The sequence below is a fragment of the Lissotriton vulgaris genome, chromosome 5 (assembly GCF_964263255.1).
Source record: "Lissotriton vulgaris chromosome 5, aLisVul1.2, whole genome shotgun sequence".
In the NCBI taxonomy this organism is placed as follows: Eukaryota; Metazoa; Chordata; class Amphibia; order Caudata; family Salamandridae; genus Lissotriton; species Lissotriton vulgaris.
Window position 1 is genome coordinate 62,856,580 of NC_141693.1, and position 17,822 is coordinate 62,874,401.

Here is a 17,822-nt window from a genome sequence, read left to right on the forward strand (position 1 = left end):
GGTCAGACTGATTTGCATATGGCCATGTCTGAACTGGGGTGGCGGAGTGAGCTAAAGAACGGTGATGGATTAAACCCAGATCAGTTGACTGGGCGTGAGTGTTTGTATTGTCAACGCTCCGTCCATCATCACCTTTGGTTTTTCTGTGCTCTTGTATTCTGTCACTGGTCCTGGCAGAGGGTTGCACCTCTTAGCTCACTCCTTGGTAGAGGGTTGTGTCCTTGTATCACCAGTGCCGATAAGGAATGTGTTCCTGTGTTGAGTAAAAATTTAATGTTATAGCTCCCTGAAGCCCAGAACAGTACCTGTTTGGTGACCTGGAAAGGCGTACCAAGTGTGCCTTCATAACCGAGATGACACTACTTCTCTTGTCCTGGGTTAGCCACCTAAAGTGGTGGTGGCAGCCTACCAAGCTTTGCGGGACATTAGTTATGACCAGACCTCTTTCTTGTGTCAGATGAAAGTACAGTCTACTGTACTGCTTTGGTGTGAGCCCCAGACCCTTGCACTAACCTTCCGTGTGCATGCCCAGTGCATGTAGGTACGGTGGATGTGCAGCACACGTGTGGTAATAGGAATCTCCAGACCCAACTCATGAGGTCGCACACTGCGGCGCACACACTCAAGACTTAACCTAAACCTCATGTCGCTAAGGACGCATACCCACCCGATCATGATCAGACCTGGGCACAAGATGGTTAATCGTCAAATATGAATGGTAAATTAAGGACAGTTGTTTTTGTTAATGTTAACAATGCTTATACTGATATATTTGCACAATTAATATGATCTTGAGTTCCCGTTGGGACATTAACATCGAACCACAATTCTATAGTATGTATAATGCTGGTTTTATATCCTTGTACCCCATCAGTGTTCTATATATACCTGTATGAAAGATATTATATACACTCACTATTGTCAAGGATCTATGTACAAACCTCTGAACAATCAATAAATGATATTAAAAAAAAAAAACATGTGCACTAGTTATCTTGGGACATTCCAGTCAGCTAATGCCTATCCCTGTGAGAGATCTAATGAAGGCATACAAAATGACACGTCAACCTACTGACGATTAGTAAGCCTGTCGCAGGAAATCCTTGCAGTGAGGATTGAGCAGACAGAGAATGCCCAAGGTCAGTAATTTCTAGAATTTGAAATGCATATGTCCTGAAGAAGGGAATGTACCTGTCCTGAAACATGTAAAGATTAGAGGGCATTTGGTTTAGATTAACTATTTGTGGACTAAAACTCATCTACACAATGTTGGAGCTTCCATGCTTGATGTATCACTTAGATGAACTCTGTTGGATGATCTGCGGTTTGATGATGTGGCTGCTTGTTGCTGTTGTCGAGCCTGCCTGGATCATTTGCGGTACACATCGAATACTATTTAGAAATAGACTCAATTATGGAAGCCTGAGTCCTTATTAACAGGACATGATTTAAGGATGTAATAAACTATAAGATTGCCTATTCTACATGGTTCCCCAGTGTGGTGGCACCACTACAGACAACAGGTAACGCCAACTTAGAAGCAATATCTTGGAAGAATAAGCAGAGAGGATTCTTCCTGTCTACGCAGGTTTAACAGAACTCTATCCCAATAGGAGTCATCTATAACTGACCCAGCAGACTTAACAATAGTTTGTCAATTTGAAGGCGGTAACAATTTGAGAATTTTTCTCGCATCATTATTATCTGTACTCCTACCACTAGGTGAAAGATATATGATTTTGTAAGGTCCTGAAGAAAGTGGTTAACATCAGACATATTCCACCGAAACGCGTGTCAACCTTACTGTATGCACCCAACCCATGACATGGTTGGAGATTCACACTATCTATATCCCCTTCTGACCAGGATGTGTATGTGCTTTTAGGGGTTGTTTGATAGTTTGATTGGTGAGATTGAGTGCGAATGTGATTCGGTTTACGTGATTAGTGTATGGTATTATTATAGGGGTCCAGTGAAGAGCACTAAATTGAATTTGTATATAAAGATATGAAATTGTTGGTCTATGTAGAAAATTTATAAAAGAGCAAAACTTGTGACAGACAAAAAGATTTTTACGAATATGTATGTCTCTTTAGATTACATTTTTCCCTGTTTTGATACTATCAATGTAAATGAATACAGATACCAACTAAATGAATAAATAAAATGTTTGAATAATGAGATGATGTATCCATGATGTTTCACAAAATGTATACATAACCCATTAAGATTCATTCTACAAGGTAAAGAACTAGAGGTCTAGAGGGAGGTATATTATTTATTGTGTTTGACGATGTATATACAATACCGTAGCATTATTACATTGCTAAAACCTTTGTTTAGGAAGGGCCTTAAACTAGGCTTGCTCAGTCTGGTGGATGGATAGATAACTCCAAATTTATTAAGAGGTTTTATATAGCGCTGGCCAGACCCGAGGGTATCGGAGCGCTTTACAACAGATTTGAGGCAGAAATCACATAAAATGGCAAAGGTAAGCGTAAATGTTCGAAAGACCGAGTGTGCTGTGCGTCATTGAGGTAGGGAGGTCATGAGATAGCCTTGATGCGAGCACAGTGTCTTCCAGGAGGAGGGAACGAGGAGGGGGTAGGGGAACGGGGATGAGGTAGGTAGTGGCGGAACATTGACAAGGGTCTGTAAAGTGCATATATACACACATCTACTCATAGACACACACATTAATTTGCAGACTCACACACAAACCTTGTACAAACTCACAGATGGATATCTTCAGTCCATCCTTGCACAGACTCCTAGAGACACACATTCATACATATATACTCACACACACACCTTGTACAAACTCACAGATGGATATCTTCAGTCCATCCTTGCACAGACTCATAGAGACACATTCATACATATATACTCACACACAAACCTTGTACAAACTCACAGATGGATATCCTCAGTCCATGCTTGCACAGACTCAAAGACACACATTCATACATATATACTCACACACAAACCTTGTACAAACTCACAGATGGATCTCTTCAGTCCATGCTTGCACAGACTCATAGACACACATTCATGCATATATACTCACACACAAACCTTGTACAAACTCACAGATGGATCTCTTCAGTCCATGCTTGCACAGACTCAGAGACACACATTCATACATATATACTCACACACAAACCTTGTTCAAACTCACAGATGGAGATCTTCAGTCCATCCTTGCACAGACTCATAGACACACATTCATACATATATACTCACACACAAACCTTGTACAAACTCACAGATGGATATCTTCAGTCCATGCTTGCACAGACTCATAGACACACATTCATACATATATACTCACACACAAACCTTGTTCAAACTCACAGATGGAGATCTTCAGTCCATCCTTGCACAGACTCCTAGAGGCACACATTCATACGTATATACTCACACACAAACCTTGTACAAACTCACAGATGGATATCTTCAGTCCATGCATGCAGACTCCTAGAGACACACATTCATACATATACACTCACACACAAACCTTGTACAAACTCACAGATGGATATCTTCAGTCCATGCATGCACACACTCATAGAGACACACATTCATACATATATACTCACACACAAACCTTGTACAAACTCACAGATGGCTATCTTCAGTCCATGCTTGCACAGACTCATAGACACACATTCATACATATATACTCACACACAAACCTTGCACAAACTCACAGATGGATATCTTCAGTCCATCCTTGCTCAGACTCCTAGAGGCACACATTCATACATATATACTCACACACAAACCTTGTACAAACTCACAGATGGATATCTTCAGTCCATGCTTGCACAGACTCAGAGACACACATTCATACATATATACTCACACACACACCTTGTACTAACTCACAGATAGATATCTTCAGTCCATGCTTGCACAGACTCATAGACACACATTCATACATATATACTCACACACAAACCATGTACAAACTCATAGATGGATATCTTCAGTCCATGCTTGAAAAGACTCAGAGACGCACATTCATACATATATACTCACACACAAACCTTGTACAAACTCACAGATGGATATCTTCAGTCCATGCTTGCACAGACTCCTAGAGACACACATTCATACATATATACTCACACACAAACCTTGTACAAACTCACAGATGGATATCTTCAGTCCATCCTTGCTCAGACTCCTAGAGGCACACATTCATACATATATACTCACACACAAACCTTGTACAAACTCACAGATGGATATCTTCAGTCCATGCATGCACAGACTCAAAGAGACACATTCATACATATATACTCACACACAAACCTTGTACAAACTCACAGATGGATATCTTCAGTCCATCCTTGCTCAGACTCCTAGAGGCACACATTCATACATATATACTCACACACAAACCTTGTACAAACTCACAGATGGATATCTTCAGTCCATGCTTGCACAGACTCATAGACACACATTCATACATATATACTCACACACAAACCTTGTACAAACTCACAGATGGATATCTTCAGTCCATCCTTGCTCAGACTCCTAGAGGCACACATTCATACATATATACTCACACACAAACCTTGTACAAACTCACAGATGGATATCTTCAGTCCATGCTTGCACAGACTCATAGACACACATTCATACATATATACTCACACACAAATGCATATAAAATCTCACGGATGTATAACTCCAGACTTATTCATTCACGTCACAAACTCACAGATGCACACATGTATTTGCACACTCACAAATAACACCAGACCTTGTGATATACAAGCCCACATGCAGGCATTCACTTATGTAGGTGCAAACTTACAGCCAATAAATCCAGACTAAAGCATACACAACCCTCAAACATGCATGCATAAAGATAAGGACATGTATTTGTATACTCTATGGCTCAACATTTTATATATGAATATGGAGACACACAAGCAGTAATCCATGCCCAAAAAAACAGACAGATATAGGGACTCGCAGACATGCATGTACTCCCAAAGATAACTCCAGGTCCATCCATATATGAACACATACTTAGACACGTATACCTAAGCGTGAACATGCACACACAGATATGCACACACACCTGCTGGTACGTACTCCGAGCCAGATAATGCCACCCCACTGCACACATACTCTAACACGCACGATGTGAGTATGCAAGTACTACCTAAGGTCAGAAGAGTAATATTTGATTTGATGTTTCTTTAGAACTCGCCCTTGGCCGATTTCAGCCCCAATATCCAGATGCAATGACTCCGGGCAGAATATTTATTTGGTGGGGCCCACGACCCAGTCTGTAATGTGACTGGTCAATCTCTGTGTGTCTTGAACTTTAAGAGACCACACAAAGACATGGGCACAGACATATACAGAGACACAGATACACCGCACTCACTGCAGCCACTCACCCTCAGGCTTTTATATTGTTCCTCTTCCTTGAGTTTGGACTCCAGAAAAGATCCCTCCTGTTTCTTCAGGACAAGCAGCCACTCTTGAAGTTTCACCTGCAGGGATGAGAGTGCAAGAAATAAGTGTAGATATGTAGTGTGTGGTCCTTATTACAAAAAAAAGTAACTACAGTACCTGCCACACGTGCCCAGACTGTACGTACCAGTTATACATTAGTATTGCTAGTACCAGCCGCACATATCAGGATTGTGAGCACCATCCCCAAGTATCACAGACAATGATGTCCCTTTTTTGTACCGGTTCTTGCCAAGAAGGATCAGAATCCCTGGACCATGGGAACATGCTTCATCGCTGGCACTTACTGCGACTTGACATTGAGCACACTTTATGCCCAAAGCATGGAAACAGACTTGGCACTAAAGAAGAAACATTGTCCTAGAGACATTATCAAACATTCCAAAACAACACACAACCAAGTGAAAATATCAAAGCAAACAAGTTTTCTAAGTGCAATAACCGTGTATGGAGCCCTGAGACAGCCACACTCCAAGTAGTCGACAACAGCCTCCTCCTCAACTGGCACCAGTTCAGGCAAATAGGTTCTACAAATCACCAACATTCCCCGTCTCCTGCAGAGTACTTCAGGGCTCCATCCTTTCTCTCATCATCTTTAACCTCTACAAGGGATCTCTCGGATCCATCCTTACAGACAGCAGCATCAAGATCCATCAATATGCAGATGATGCCCAACTCTACCTTAAATATCCTCACCCAATGACATCCTCAAATCTGCCCTGATCTCATCCAGTCTTGGATGTCAACGAATGTATTAAAGTTAAATCCCCAAAGACTCAACTCTTCCTGTTTGACACCAGCTCAGAACAGCCACAGACTTAAGCCTGGGTCTCCAACGTAAACCCATCGGTCTTTACCTCCCCTCGACACAGACCTCTCATTCAAGCAACACACTGAATGAATGACAAAGAATGCCAAGAAAGCTTGTTTCCAATGTCCTCTCATTAAGAAGTTGTTTCTCCTGGAAGATGACTTCAGAACAAAAGTACAAGGCCTCTCCCATGGGCAGAGACAAGGCCCTGGTCAATGGTCGCCCCAACACCACCCTAGCACCCCTGGAAGGCAGCATACATGAAGCGGCGCAGCTCATCGAGGGCTTGAAGAAAATGATATCACCTCTACATTAAAAGACCTGCACTAGAGCCGATAACGGGGGAAAGATGGGGACCGTGTGTAAACAATGCGGAGCTGAACAAGCAGAGATTGTGCATATGTTTTACTCATGTCCTCAGCTACTACCTTTTATTGAAGGAATAGAGGCTTTTTAAAATCCTATTACCAAAAATTCTGTTAGCTTCACTTCGGTAACAATGATTTTAGGACTGGTAGATCGCACAGGATCCAATATCGGAGGTTGGGAAGAAATGTACCTGATTTTTGTTGCCACTGGTGTTGCACGATTACGTATCGCATCGGATTGGCTGAAACCTGACCCCACCCTCCAACGTTTGTATTGTGGCTGTGTCGTAATTTGGCGGCAACTGAATTAGCATTTAGCTTAGCTACACGGACTTTCCTCGTTAACTTGACCAGACGTACGGGGGCCATTTTGTATTTCCTGGCTTCCATTTTGTATGAACATGCAGCCTCGTGGTCAGCATGCCCTTTTGTCCTTTCTCTGTACCAATGACCATTTACCTTGCCCGGAAACAGGCTATTTTTAGTACTACTCAAGCTCACGCATGCGTACTTGAACAGTTGGATTAATGAACGGTCACCTCTTAGGAATGTTCCCCAAACTGACCAGTGGTACCAAACTCCTCCCACATGTTGGCTGTGTTCCAAAAATGTCCTTATATGTACCTAAATTGTGAAACGAGTATACCGCCTACCTTTTTATTACTGTTAAACTTGTATAAAAGAGGTTGCGCACCGATGTTCGGTGAGATACTTCTTGCATTGCCGAAGGGTGCTGTAGGAATGTACCACCACCCCATGGGGTCTTAATAAACTTGTCTTTTGCATTTTCCAGTTTCCGTGCCAACTTCTATTATATGGTGTTCGAGAGTTTTTTGCAGAGTATGTAGACCTGACGAAATCCAATACCACAAATTGGCGACCACCAAGGGACTCATCGGCGACTCGGATGCCCGAAGGAGAGGTCGCGACGAAGGATTGGAAACTGACCATGGACGCGTACGCTGCCACTGAGTGACCCGAGTCTTGGCATCCACGGTGTTTCTTCCTTTCCTTCTGACTCGACCTTCCAGGTGGCGCCGGTCCTCGACTGAGATCCTGATCGGTTGGGTTGTCGTGCAGTGCCTGTTTGGCTGATTCGACTATGGAACTTGGCAGTTGGAACCTGGACGTTTGAAAATATTTGGTAAGCTTGTGACTGGTAAGGTAGTCTACTGACACTTACTGTAGCTTTTTGAATTTGTTTGAGTTAGCTAACGTTTGGACCTATGATTTGAGTTATATGTGGAGTGCACCTCACATAGACAGGCACGTAGAGATATTTGTCTGACTTTGTATTTGTTTGAACGGCACGCCGTGTGTAAACATATTTAAGTGCCATTTTATGTAATATCGCGTTTTCGTGATATTTTGACATGCCTGTTCTAAGCACACTTCGAGGAATGTGCTGTTTTGGAAATGGTACCAGTTATCGATTAAATGAATCTCAGCCGGCTCCCCCAGAGGGGATACCTAATCGTGAAATGTACATAAAATTTGGCCTTCCTCCCATTATGTATAGTACATTATGGCACAAATATACAAAAACTGATCGTGAATTGCAATGGCCACTACATGGGTCGTTTGATCTGCGAAAGGTTCAGTATGTGGAGCAGTGTTTGTTTCAGCGCAGGTCAAGACAGGATATGTTTGATTGGGTGCGTATGTGGGAGAAAGCGGTGCGTGAACGAATGAAGCGTGAACAAGCCTTGGCGGACAAAGAGCAGCGAAAGGCTGCTTATGATCAAGCTTTACAGTTGCAGGAAAAAGAATTGCAGGAACAGAAAGAGAAGGAGATTCGAGAACGTAATTTGCAAATTAATGGCCAGTTTCCTATTCGACGTCCTCTTTATCCTGTCCTTACTAATGAGCCAGATGATTTTTCATTACTAGATCGTTGCCCTCCTCCGTATGTTCCGCCTACGGCCCCGAATGAGGACTCGAGCGAGGACGATCAGGACAGTCTCCGTACAAGGTTAACTGCTGATCGAGCTACGGACTTGCGCGCGTTGGCTTGTAAACTTAATGCAAATTCTATAACTGTTTCAGAGATTGATGGCCTTATGAGTAAGTGGCCCGACCGAGAACAATTGTATTTTCTAGATCATTTTGCAGATGAAGTTGTTGAACGATTTAGGCGGTATTCACCTCAGTTGGAACCTAAAGTTATATCAGTTGGTCGTGAGAATTTTCGTAAAGGTCTTTTTGTTCTTGCAGATGTGGATGAGTTTTTCCAGTACTTGGTTAAGCTACGGGATGAGGCGACACTGCTACGATCGGCGAAAAAGGCATCGGATTCGTCTGCGCCTGGATCAGCGGAAGTATCCAAAGAGTGCCCTATCTCTGAATCAGATAAGAGCGCTGCAGTTAATGTCATGCCTATGCGAAAAGCTGCGCCTTTGTACGTCCCTCCTAAAGGGCAAGGCACAGACGATGATAAGATGTCTAAAGATGCGAAGGGTTATTTTGTGTATAATTGGGTTTATACGCCAAGGAATAGAGCAGACGTTATGGCACTCACGAATGCTTTACCTGACCCCCGTAAAAATCCAGCAGCTTTCTATGAAGGTGTGGAAGATGCTATTTTTTCGTGTGTCATGACATTAGTGGACATTGATCTCTTCTTTGGGTTGATATTGCCCCTGACATGTGGAGGGCGATTCGTAAGTTTGATGATCGAGCGATTCTAGGTGCAGAGTGGAAGGAATTAGCCCGAGCTGATTTAGATAGGGAACCTACTTGTAAGCCATGTCAATTGATTTTAGATCTCCCGGTGGCTATTTTGAATAAATTAAAAACGCTTGTTCCTCCTAAGAAAATTGATTGGACGATGTTGGCTTCTTGTAAACAGAAGCCGGATGAATCGGTTTCTGATTTCTTTTCACATTTCGAGGAAGCATTTCATGATTACAGTGGACAATCATTAACAGAGGATACGGGCAGGCATTTGTTTGTTGATAAGTACGTGGCTAATCTCCTACCGGAGATCGCAAAGCGTTTAAAAACTAGTGAAAGTTCATGGACCACGGCAACCACTGCTTCTTTATTAACTATGGCTCAGTATTACGAACGACAGGAATTGGAGGCTAAAGAAAGTAGTGATAAGAAAGCGAAGGATTTAAAGACGAAGGTGATGTTGGCTCAGGTTTATGCGACACAGCCGAGAGGGAATGATAGGGGTAGACGAGGATCGTATGGTACGTCTTCTACTCGTACTGATATTTCTGAGGATCAGTGTGCCTACTGTAAACAGTTTGGACATTGGGCTTCGGATTGTCCGGTGCTTCGAGAACAGCGTAATCAGCGTGGACGAGGGAGTGGAAGGTCACGGAATAGTTATGCAGGACCGAGAGGTGGAGCGAATGATCGAGGTAGGTTTGAGGCAAGGGGTCGTGGTCAGGCTGATCATAATACTTTTGATCGACGGAATCAGTATCAGATAGCTGAAGGAGAGTTTACTGAGTCTCAGGATAATAATTATGCATAGGATTGCGTAGGATGGGGTGTGGAATCGGTTGAAGTACCAGTTGATCAGAGGGGTCCATATATATCAGCACATGTTTTGGGTTCTACTGATCAGTTTCTGGTCGATACAGGAGCTACTCGTAGCGCTCTGTCCAAACACTTGGTTCCAAGGGCTCCCCTGTCTGGCGAAACAATTACTTCAATAGGGTTCGATGGAACACCTTCTCTTAGCCCATTGTCTCAACCCCTTACATTTCACATTGATAAATTTACTGCCCCATGCCCGTTTTTGTTATCCCCGAACACACCAGATAATATTGTGGGGCTTGATATGTTGAAACATTTTCGAGCGACCATACGTTGTGCCCCTGAAGGGGTCCGGGTCATTTTGAATGAGAACTACCCAGAGGTTGAGAGATCGTGCCTCATGCAGGAGGCCGATGCGTTAGCTTCTCTTCCCAGCACTTTATGGGCCTTTTCTGATACAGATGTGGGTCAAATGATTATTCCTCCTGTACGTATTACTGTAAAGGAGGGAGTGTCTTTGCCTCGTGTACCACAGTACAAGATCTCTAGAGAAGGCGAAATAGCTTTGACACATATTATGAATGATTTGATAATGGCAGGGGTGGTGGAGGAGGTTCCCTATAATGTTCGGAACAGCCCGATTCTCCCGATCCTAAAGAAAGACACAGACACTAAGATCTATCGTTTCATTATTGATTTGAGAGAAATTAATAAGATAGTCGTACCCCAGTATCCGGTGGTATCTGATATTACCACCTTACTCACTTTGATTCCACCCACAGCCACTACCTTCACGGTAATCGACTTGAAAAATGCTTTCTTCTCGATTCCCATTCATCCTGACAGTCGATATTTGTTCGGCTTCACATTAAATAACAAATCATGTATATTTTGTCGAGTTCCTCAAGGCTACACAGAAAGCCCTAGCATTTACAGCCAGGCTTTAAAAAGACAGCTTGATTCTTTCGACTTACAGTCTGGGGTGGCACTTATTCAATATGTTGATGATATTTTGCTTGCAGCAGACACGCAGGAGCAATGTGAGGAGAGTACTCTCTCCCTACTTTCTTTTCTTGCTAAAAATAATCACAAGGTCTCATGAAAGAAGTTGCAATATTGTAGACCAAAGGTGACCTACCTCGGTCATCTTTTGTCTAAGGAGGGGCGTGCATTGACATCGGACCGAATTCAAGCAATTTTAGATACGCCAGTTCCTTGCACTCAGAAAGATGTTCGTGCCTTCATAGGTTTGACGTCCTTTTGTAGGCAATGGATACTAGGGTTTTCGCACATTGTAAAACCCTTGTTAGCGTTGTTGTCCAAAACTGCACCAATTCCCCTTGAATGGACAGATGAATGTCAGAATGCTTTTGAACAATTGAGACAAGTCCTTTGTTCTGCACCAGTGTTAGGTACACCAGACTATACAAATATCTTCACACTGTATGTACATGAGAAGGATGGGTGCGCATTGTCAGTCTTAGTGCAGTCACACGGAGATAAACAGAGACCTTGTGCGTACTTTTCAGCAGTACTCGATCCTGTGGCTCGAGGACTGCCTGGATGTTTCCGAGCAGTTGCAGCAACAGCAGTAGCCATACGACAGAGTGAGGGAATAGTTTTGTCACACAAATTGTTGGTGTTAGTTCCCCATGCGGTATATGCCTTATTGAACCAAACGAAAACACAGCATCTAACTAGCGCCCGTTTAACAGGATACGAGCTAACACTGTTGGCGCCACATATTACACTGAAGAGGTGTGCCACTTTGAACTCTGCTACTTTATTGCCATATCCTGTTGCTGAGACCCAGAAAGAAGAACATCATGTTTGTGTTTTTCTGACTGAAGAACAAACAAAGGGGCGTATCGATTTACAGGATACGCCACTTCCAGATGTAGATGGGGAATTGTGGGTTGATGGATCGTGTTTAAAGCTGCCAGATGGTACGACTTCCGCAGCCTATGCGATCACAACACTTAAAACAGTGGTAGAAACAGCACGAATACTGCAAAAATCGGCCCAAGCAGCTGAATTGATAGCCTTAACGAAAGCATGCGAGTTAAGTGCTGGATTATGTGTGAATATCTACACTGATAGCCGTTACGCTTTTGGAGTAGTGCACGATTTTGGCCTACTCTGGAAGGAACGAGGATTCTTGACCTCACATGGAGTGCATATTATGCATGGAGAATTAGAACGTGACCTCCTGAATGCACTATTATGTCCAAAGAAAGTAGCGATAATCAAATGTAGTGCACATAAGAAGGTGACAGACAAAATAGGACAAGGAAACGCTTTTTTGCAGATCGCATAGCGAGAGAGACTGCCATGTTACAAAATATCTCTCCCATGTATGTGGTGAAATCACAAGCTGAGCGATGGCATGACGCTAGAGAGGAAATATTAGACATAAAAAAATCAGCATCTGAAGCAGAACTTGCAACCTGGGCAACAGAGGGAGTGTTGGATGATGGGGGTTGTTGGCGTAGCAAAGATATGGAGAGATGGAAATTGCCTGCCGCTTGTTTGCAAGCAATGGTTCAAATGACACATGGGCTGGCACATGTTGGAGCTCTTGTAATTACTAAATTGCTTACGCGAGTTTGGGAGCATCCTGAGATTGCCAGCACGGCTAAGAGAGTAGTGCAGACCTGTCTGATATGCCTACAGTACACTCCTGCCAAAGGGACTTATACTCCTAAAGGAGGGTTTGTTCCACCTACTGCACCGTTCGAAGTACTGCAAATGGATTACATCCAGCTGGAGCGCTGTGATAACCTCAAATATGTCCTAGTGGTGGTGTGTGCTTTCAGTAAATGGATTGAGGCCTACCCCACGAAGGATAATACAGCAATGACAACAGCTAAGGTGTTACTCAAAGAGTACTTCCCACGCTATTGTGTTTGTAAATTTTTATGGAATGACAATGGTCCTCATTTTGTTGGGAAAATAGTGGAGCATGTCCTGAAAGGATTGGGAATCAAACGGAGGTTCCATGCTGTATTCCACCCGCAGTCAGCAGGTTTAGTGGAAAGGTATAATGCAACTCTGAAGCTGAAGCTAGCAAAGATCGTGGCATCCACGTCTTTGAAATGGCCGGGCGCTTTGCCTTTGGCATTACTGTCTATTAGATCAGTGCCACATTCCCGATCTGGCCTCACACCCTATGAAGTGGTGTTTGGAAGGCCCATGAATATCTGGGGAGTTCCAAAGCCTCGTTTGATACATGATGTGCCTTGCATAATGATGAACGATTATTTGGCACGATTAACCAATGATTTACTTTCTATTCATCAACAGGTTCGAGAAGCGCTCCCCGACAATTCCATTGAAGAGGCTCACGATCTTCGTCCTGGAGACCATGTGATGGTCCGCGCGTTTGAGAGAGCCAGCAGTTTGGAGCCGAGGTGGCGTGGCCCTGAACAGGTATTGCTGGCAACTCGGACGGCTGTGCGAGTCACGAATAAGAAGCGGTGGATACATTCAACTCACTGCCGTCGTGTCTCTCCGGATCTGGTGAATCTTGCGGTGCTGTCTGATTATCGAGACATCTTGGATGCAGAGAAGAGCCCAGCTGTTATGCCTCGCGAGTCGGAGGGAGCCTTCCCGGACAACACTGTTTTTGGTGGAGTGAAGTATAACCTACGGCCAAGAAAATAGAGGGGTTTTTTCCATTTTTCGAGACTGGTTGAGTAACCGTTCTGAAGTTTGCGAAAACGGAAGCCGAGAATATCAAGGGGGGGGGTATCAGTTCTGGCCAGTGTAGCGACACCCGTCTTGAATCTCGGAGAAGACACCAGCTGCTACCTCGGATCTTAGCACTCAATTTTTATTTTTTAGTTTGGTTTTTGAAACTTTGTTCTTTGCACTATGGCACCTACGACAATGAGAAACAGAAGAATTTTGGGTGCAGTTCTTTTTGTTACAACTATAGTGGTAATAGCTTGGACTGTAGAACGATTGCTTCCTGCACAAGAATATTTACTGCCTACCACTCCAATCCCATCTGAACATTTCCATTTTACTCTGCCTTATCATGAAGAGAGACATAGACAGACTTACTTGAATAACAGCTTCATTCAAATTCTGCATCACACCCATAATATGACGAACACTTCAAACTGTTGGGTATGTGGAATGTTGCCTGGACATCAAAAGAAAGGAGGAACTCCACTTATTCCTCTTCCATTCTCACATAATGGTTCTTGCAATGCTTGGTACACTCTTCTTTTTACCCTAAGATGGCCAACGAAAGGTGGACTACTTTTTCGATTAAATAAAGTGTGTTACAATGATAGAGATGGATACCCACAAGCAGAAGGAACTAAATTTGAGTGGGAAGAACATCGACCGGACAATGTATCTACACCACGTGTTTTCACTAATCAAAGACTTATAAATATGTCCAGTTTACATGTGATTACGGTTATTGATACTAAAGCTGACCTTTGCGTGAAAAATAAAGGAACAATTCCGGTGGGGAAAAGCAAATGTAATACTACTCTTACATTTGACACGCCAAGTGGTATTGCTTTTGTAGCTTCACGAAATACTTACTTTATCTGTGGTAATAAAGGATATCATCGTCTTCCTATTGGCTGGTTAGGAACTTGCTATATATCTTTTGTACTACCCCCTGTATTTATTGCCCCGCCTATGTACCATAATGATTTTGTACTGTATCATGATTTTATATTAAATAGGGTTAAGAGAACATTAGAGACTGAAAGTATAGACCAAACAGACACCTCCTTACAACAATATGTAGATTTTAATTTAGGCCTGTTTTCCTTTGTTGGTGCTGCCTTAAACAGCAGGAAAATAAGACGGCTAACACGTGTTGTGGAAGCTGTTGCTAATGAAACTGCCTCTGCTTTAGGGAACTTAACTGAGGAACTCCAAATTACCAGGATTGTAACGCTTCAGAACCGAATGGTTCTTGATGTAGTATTGGCTGATCGTGGGGGTGCATGCCGCATTATAGGAAGTAGTTGTTGTGTTTACGTCTCAGACAATTCGCCTTCTGTGTATGATGCCATTTCTAAATTGCATAAAATTGCTGCTGAAATTCACCCCGAAAATGGTACATGGACATTTTCTAATTGGTTCTGGACTTTGCTTAGTACCTGGGGTTGGAAATTATTGACTATCCTATGTATGATTATTGGAATACTATTTTTCTTTTGTTTATGTATCCAATGTGGCCCTACTCTATGCTCTGTATGTATTACGGCCTGTATCCCATCCAAACGAGCTATTGCCAAAAATGAGCAAATGGTTAATACAGAAGTGATGAAGATAATGATGATTAATATTGATGATGAATATCCTGATCACTTCCATTATGAGGTAGCTTCAGCTAAATGCTAAAAGGGCCGTCTGTCGTAATTTGGCGGCAACTGAATTAGCATTTAGCTCAGCTACACGGACTTTCCTCGTTAACTTGACCAGACGTACGGGGGCCATTTTGTATTTCCTGGCTTCCATTTTGTATGAACATGCAGCCTCGTGGCCAGCATGCCCTTTTGTCCTTTCTCTGTACCAATGACCATTTACCTTGCCCGGCAACAGGCTATTTTTAGTACTACTCAAGCTCACGCATGCGTACTTGAACAGTTGGATTAATGAACGGTCACCTCTTAGGAATGTTCCCCAAACTGACCAGTGGTACCAAACTCCTCCCACATGTTGGCTGTGTTCCAAAAATGTCTTATATGTACCTAAATTGTGAAACGAGTATACCGCCTACCTTTTTATTACTGTTAAACTTGTATAAAAGAGGTTGCGCACCGATGTTCGGTGTGATACTTCTTGCATTGCCGAAGAGTGCTGTAGGAATGTACCACCACCCCATGGGGTCTTAATAAACTGGTCTTTTGCATTTTCCAGTTTCCGTGCCAACTTCTATTATATGGTGCTCGAGAGTTTTTTGCAGAGTATGTAGACCTGACGAAATCCAATACCACAGCTGAATAGGTTCATGTCTATTTATAATATTGAGGTCAGCTTATACAAAGTTAAAGGCCACAAGAAGAAGAGACTGGGTGAGAAGATATGGTCCCCAGTCACAAACTGGGTCTTAGGGCTGACTTGAGCTAGAACCAGTAGCATTAGCAGCGGATGGACTAAGGTTATATATTAGTCTACCTAGAGGAAATTTTACTGGCCCAGTTCTTTATAGGAGATGATATGTCTTCCATTGGTTCAACCTGTTAAAGGTTATTAAATATGTTTTTTTGGACACATATCAGGGTAATATTGCTCTATGAAACCTAATGTATTTTATTTTTTTATTTCAATGGAATGTTTAGATGAAACTCACTGGTCAAATATGTCTCAAAATAATAGGTGTTTATTTATTATCACTTAGCACTTTCTTTACTATGTACAGCTCTGCTGCTCTTGCTTAGTAAATATCGTTGTATTTAAATTCTCACGTGGGTGTAAATACAAACAAGCATTTACAATGCACCGGTCTCGCCTTTGCAAAAGTTAGAGCTATTGGCATTATGAATGACAACATTTTTATTTATGTGTTGGTTTTGAAAACAGATAAATAAATGGCATTGTCATTTACAATGCCAATAGCTTAATCTCTTGCAAATTCCACACACAAACACACAGACCCACACAGAGCCCCCCCCCCACACACACACACACACCTACAGAGCAACACAGAGCCACACACAGAGCCACACACACACATACACACATCCACACACACACACACACAGCCACACACACTCACACAGAGCTACACACACACAGACACACAGAGCCACAAACACACAGAGCCACACAAACACAGACACACAGAGCCACGCACACACACACAGAGCTACACACACAGACACACAGAGCCACACACACACAGCCTAATTCCAAGAGCCAGTGTAGTAAAAACATTACTTGTGAAGAAGCATCCGGGGCACCGTGGAGGTGCTGACAGCTCATTTGCTTACGTGCCCCATCCCCCAATGATTTAATAGGCTCAGCCTAGTCCAACCAGTCATGGCCCACAGCCACTTTCTATCATAAAGTTTGCGCAGACGATCTGCCAATGCCGGGACCCCTCTTGTGACTAAAGTGCTGTCAGCTTGTCTAACTAACCACACCTCACCTGTGCATAACTGTGCTCACAAGGTCTTATGATGTTGGCCAGGAAGTATTTAAAAATACCCATCTCTGCCAGCCCCTGCCAGTGTGGGCCTCGGAACCAGGTCAAAGGCAGAACAAAGATCTACAAACACTGAATACATACAGCCTCACCCATTACCACCCTCTTCCAGAAAAGCATTTAGAGGCAGTACTGATCCAGCTTGCTGGTGCTATTCCTAAAGGGGTGACCACTTCCTTCGCATCTAGCCATTCTTGTAACCTTCCTAGGATTCTGCTGAATAACTTCTGGGAACAGTCAATATGGCTGATTGGCCTATAATTAGATGGAAATGATGGGCAGCCTTTTTATATAAGGGAACGATTTCTGCCCCCCCATTCAATTTAACATTAAAAAGAACTGTAAAATAGGGACCCAAAATGTTGAATCTCACTGTAGGAGGTCACCCGGAATGTTATCGGGACCTACAGCTAGTAAAGTGTGTGGCCTAATCAGCTGAAGAGACATTGGTCTCCACAATGCGGAATCCTTCTGT

The 17,822-nt window shown here is 43.0% G+C and overlaps 1 protein-coding gene across 1 annotated transcript in view; it reads right to left on the reverse strand.

The window, feature by feature from the left end:
• The window catches only part of LOC147710170 (E3 ubiquitin-protein ligase TRIM39-like), a 99,174-nt gene that overhangs the window by 61,899 nt on the left and 19,453 nt on the right, over window positions 1–17,822 (reverse strand). The window contains exon 2 of the mRNA XM_086920861.1: window positions 5,424–5,519. Coding sequence (XP_086776987.1) covers window positions 5,424–5,519 — 96 coding nt within the window. The remainder of the gene's footprint in view (window positions 1–5,423; window positions 5,520–17,822) is intronic.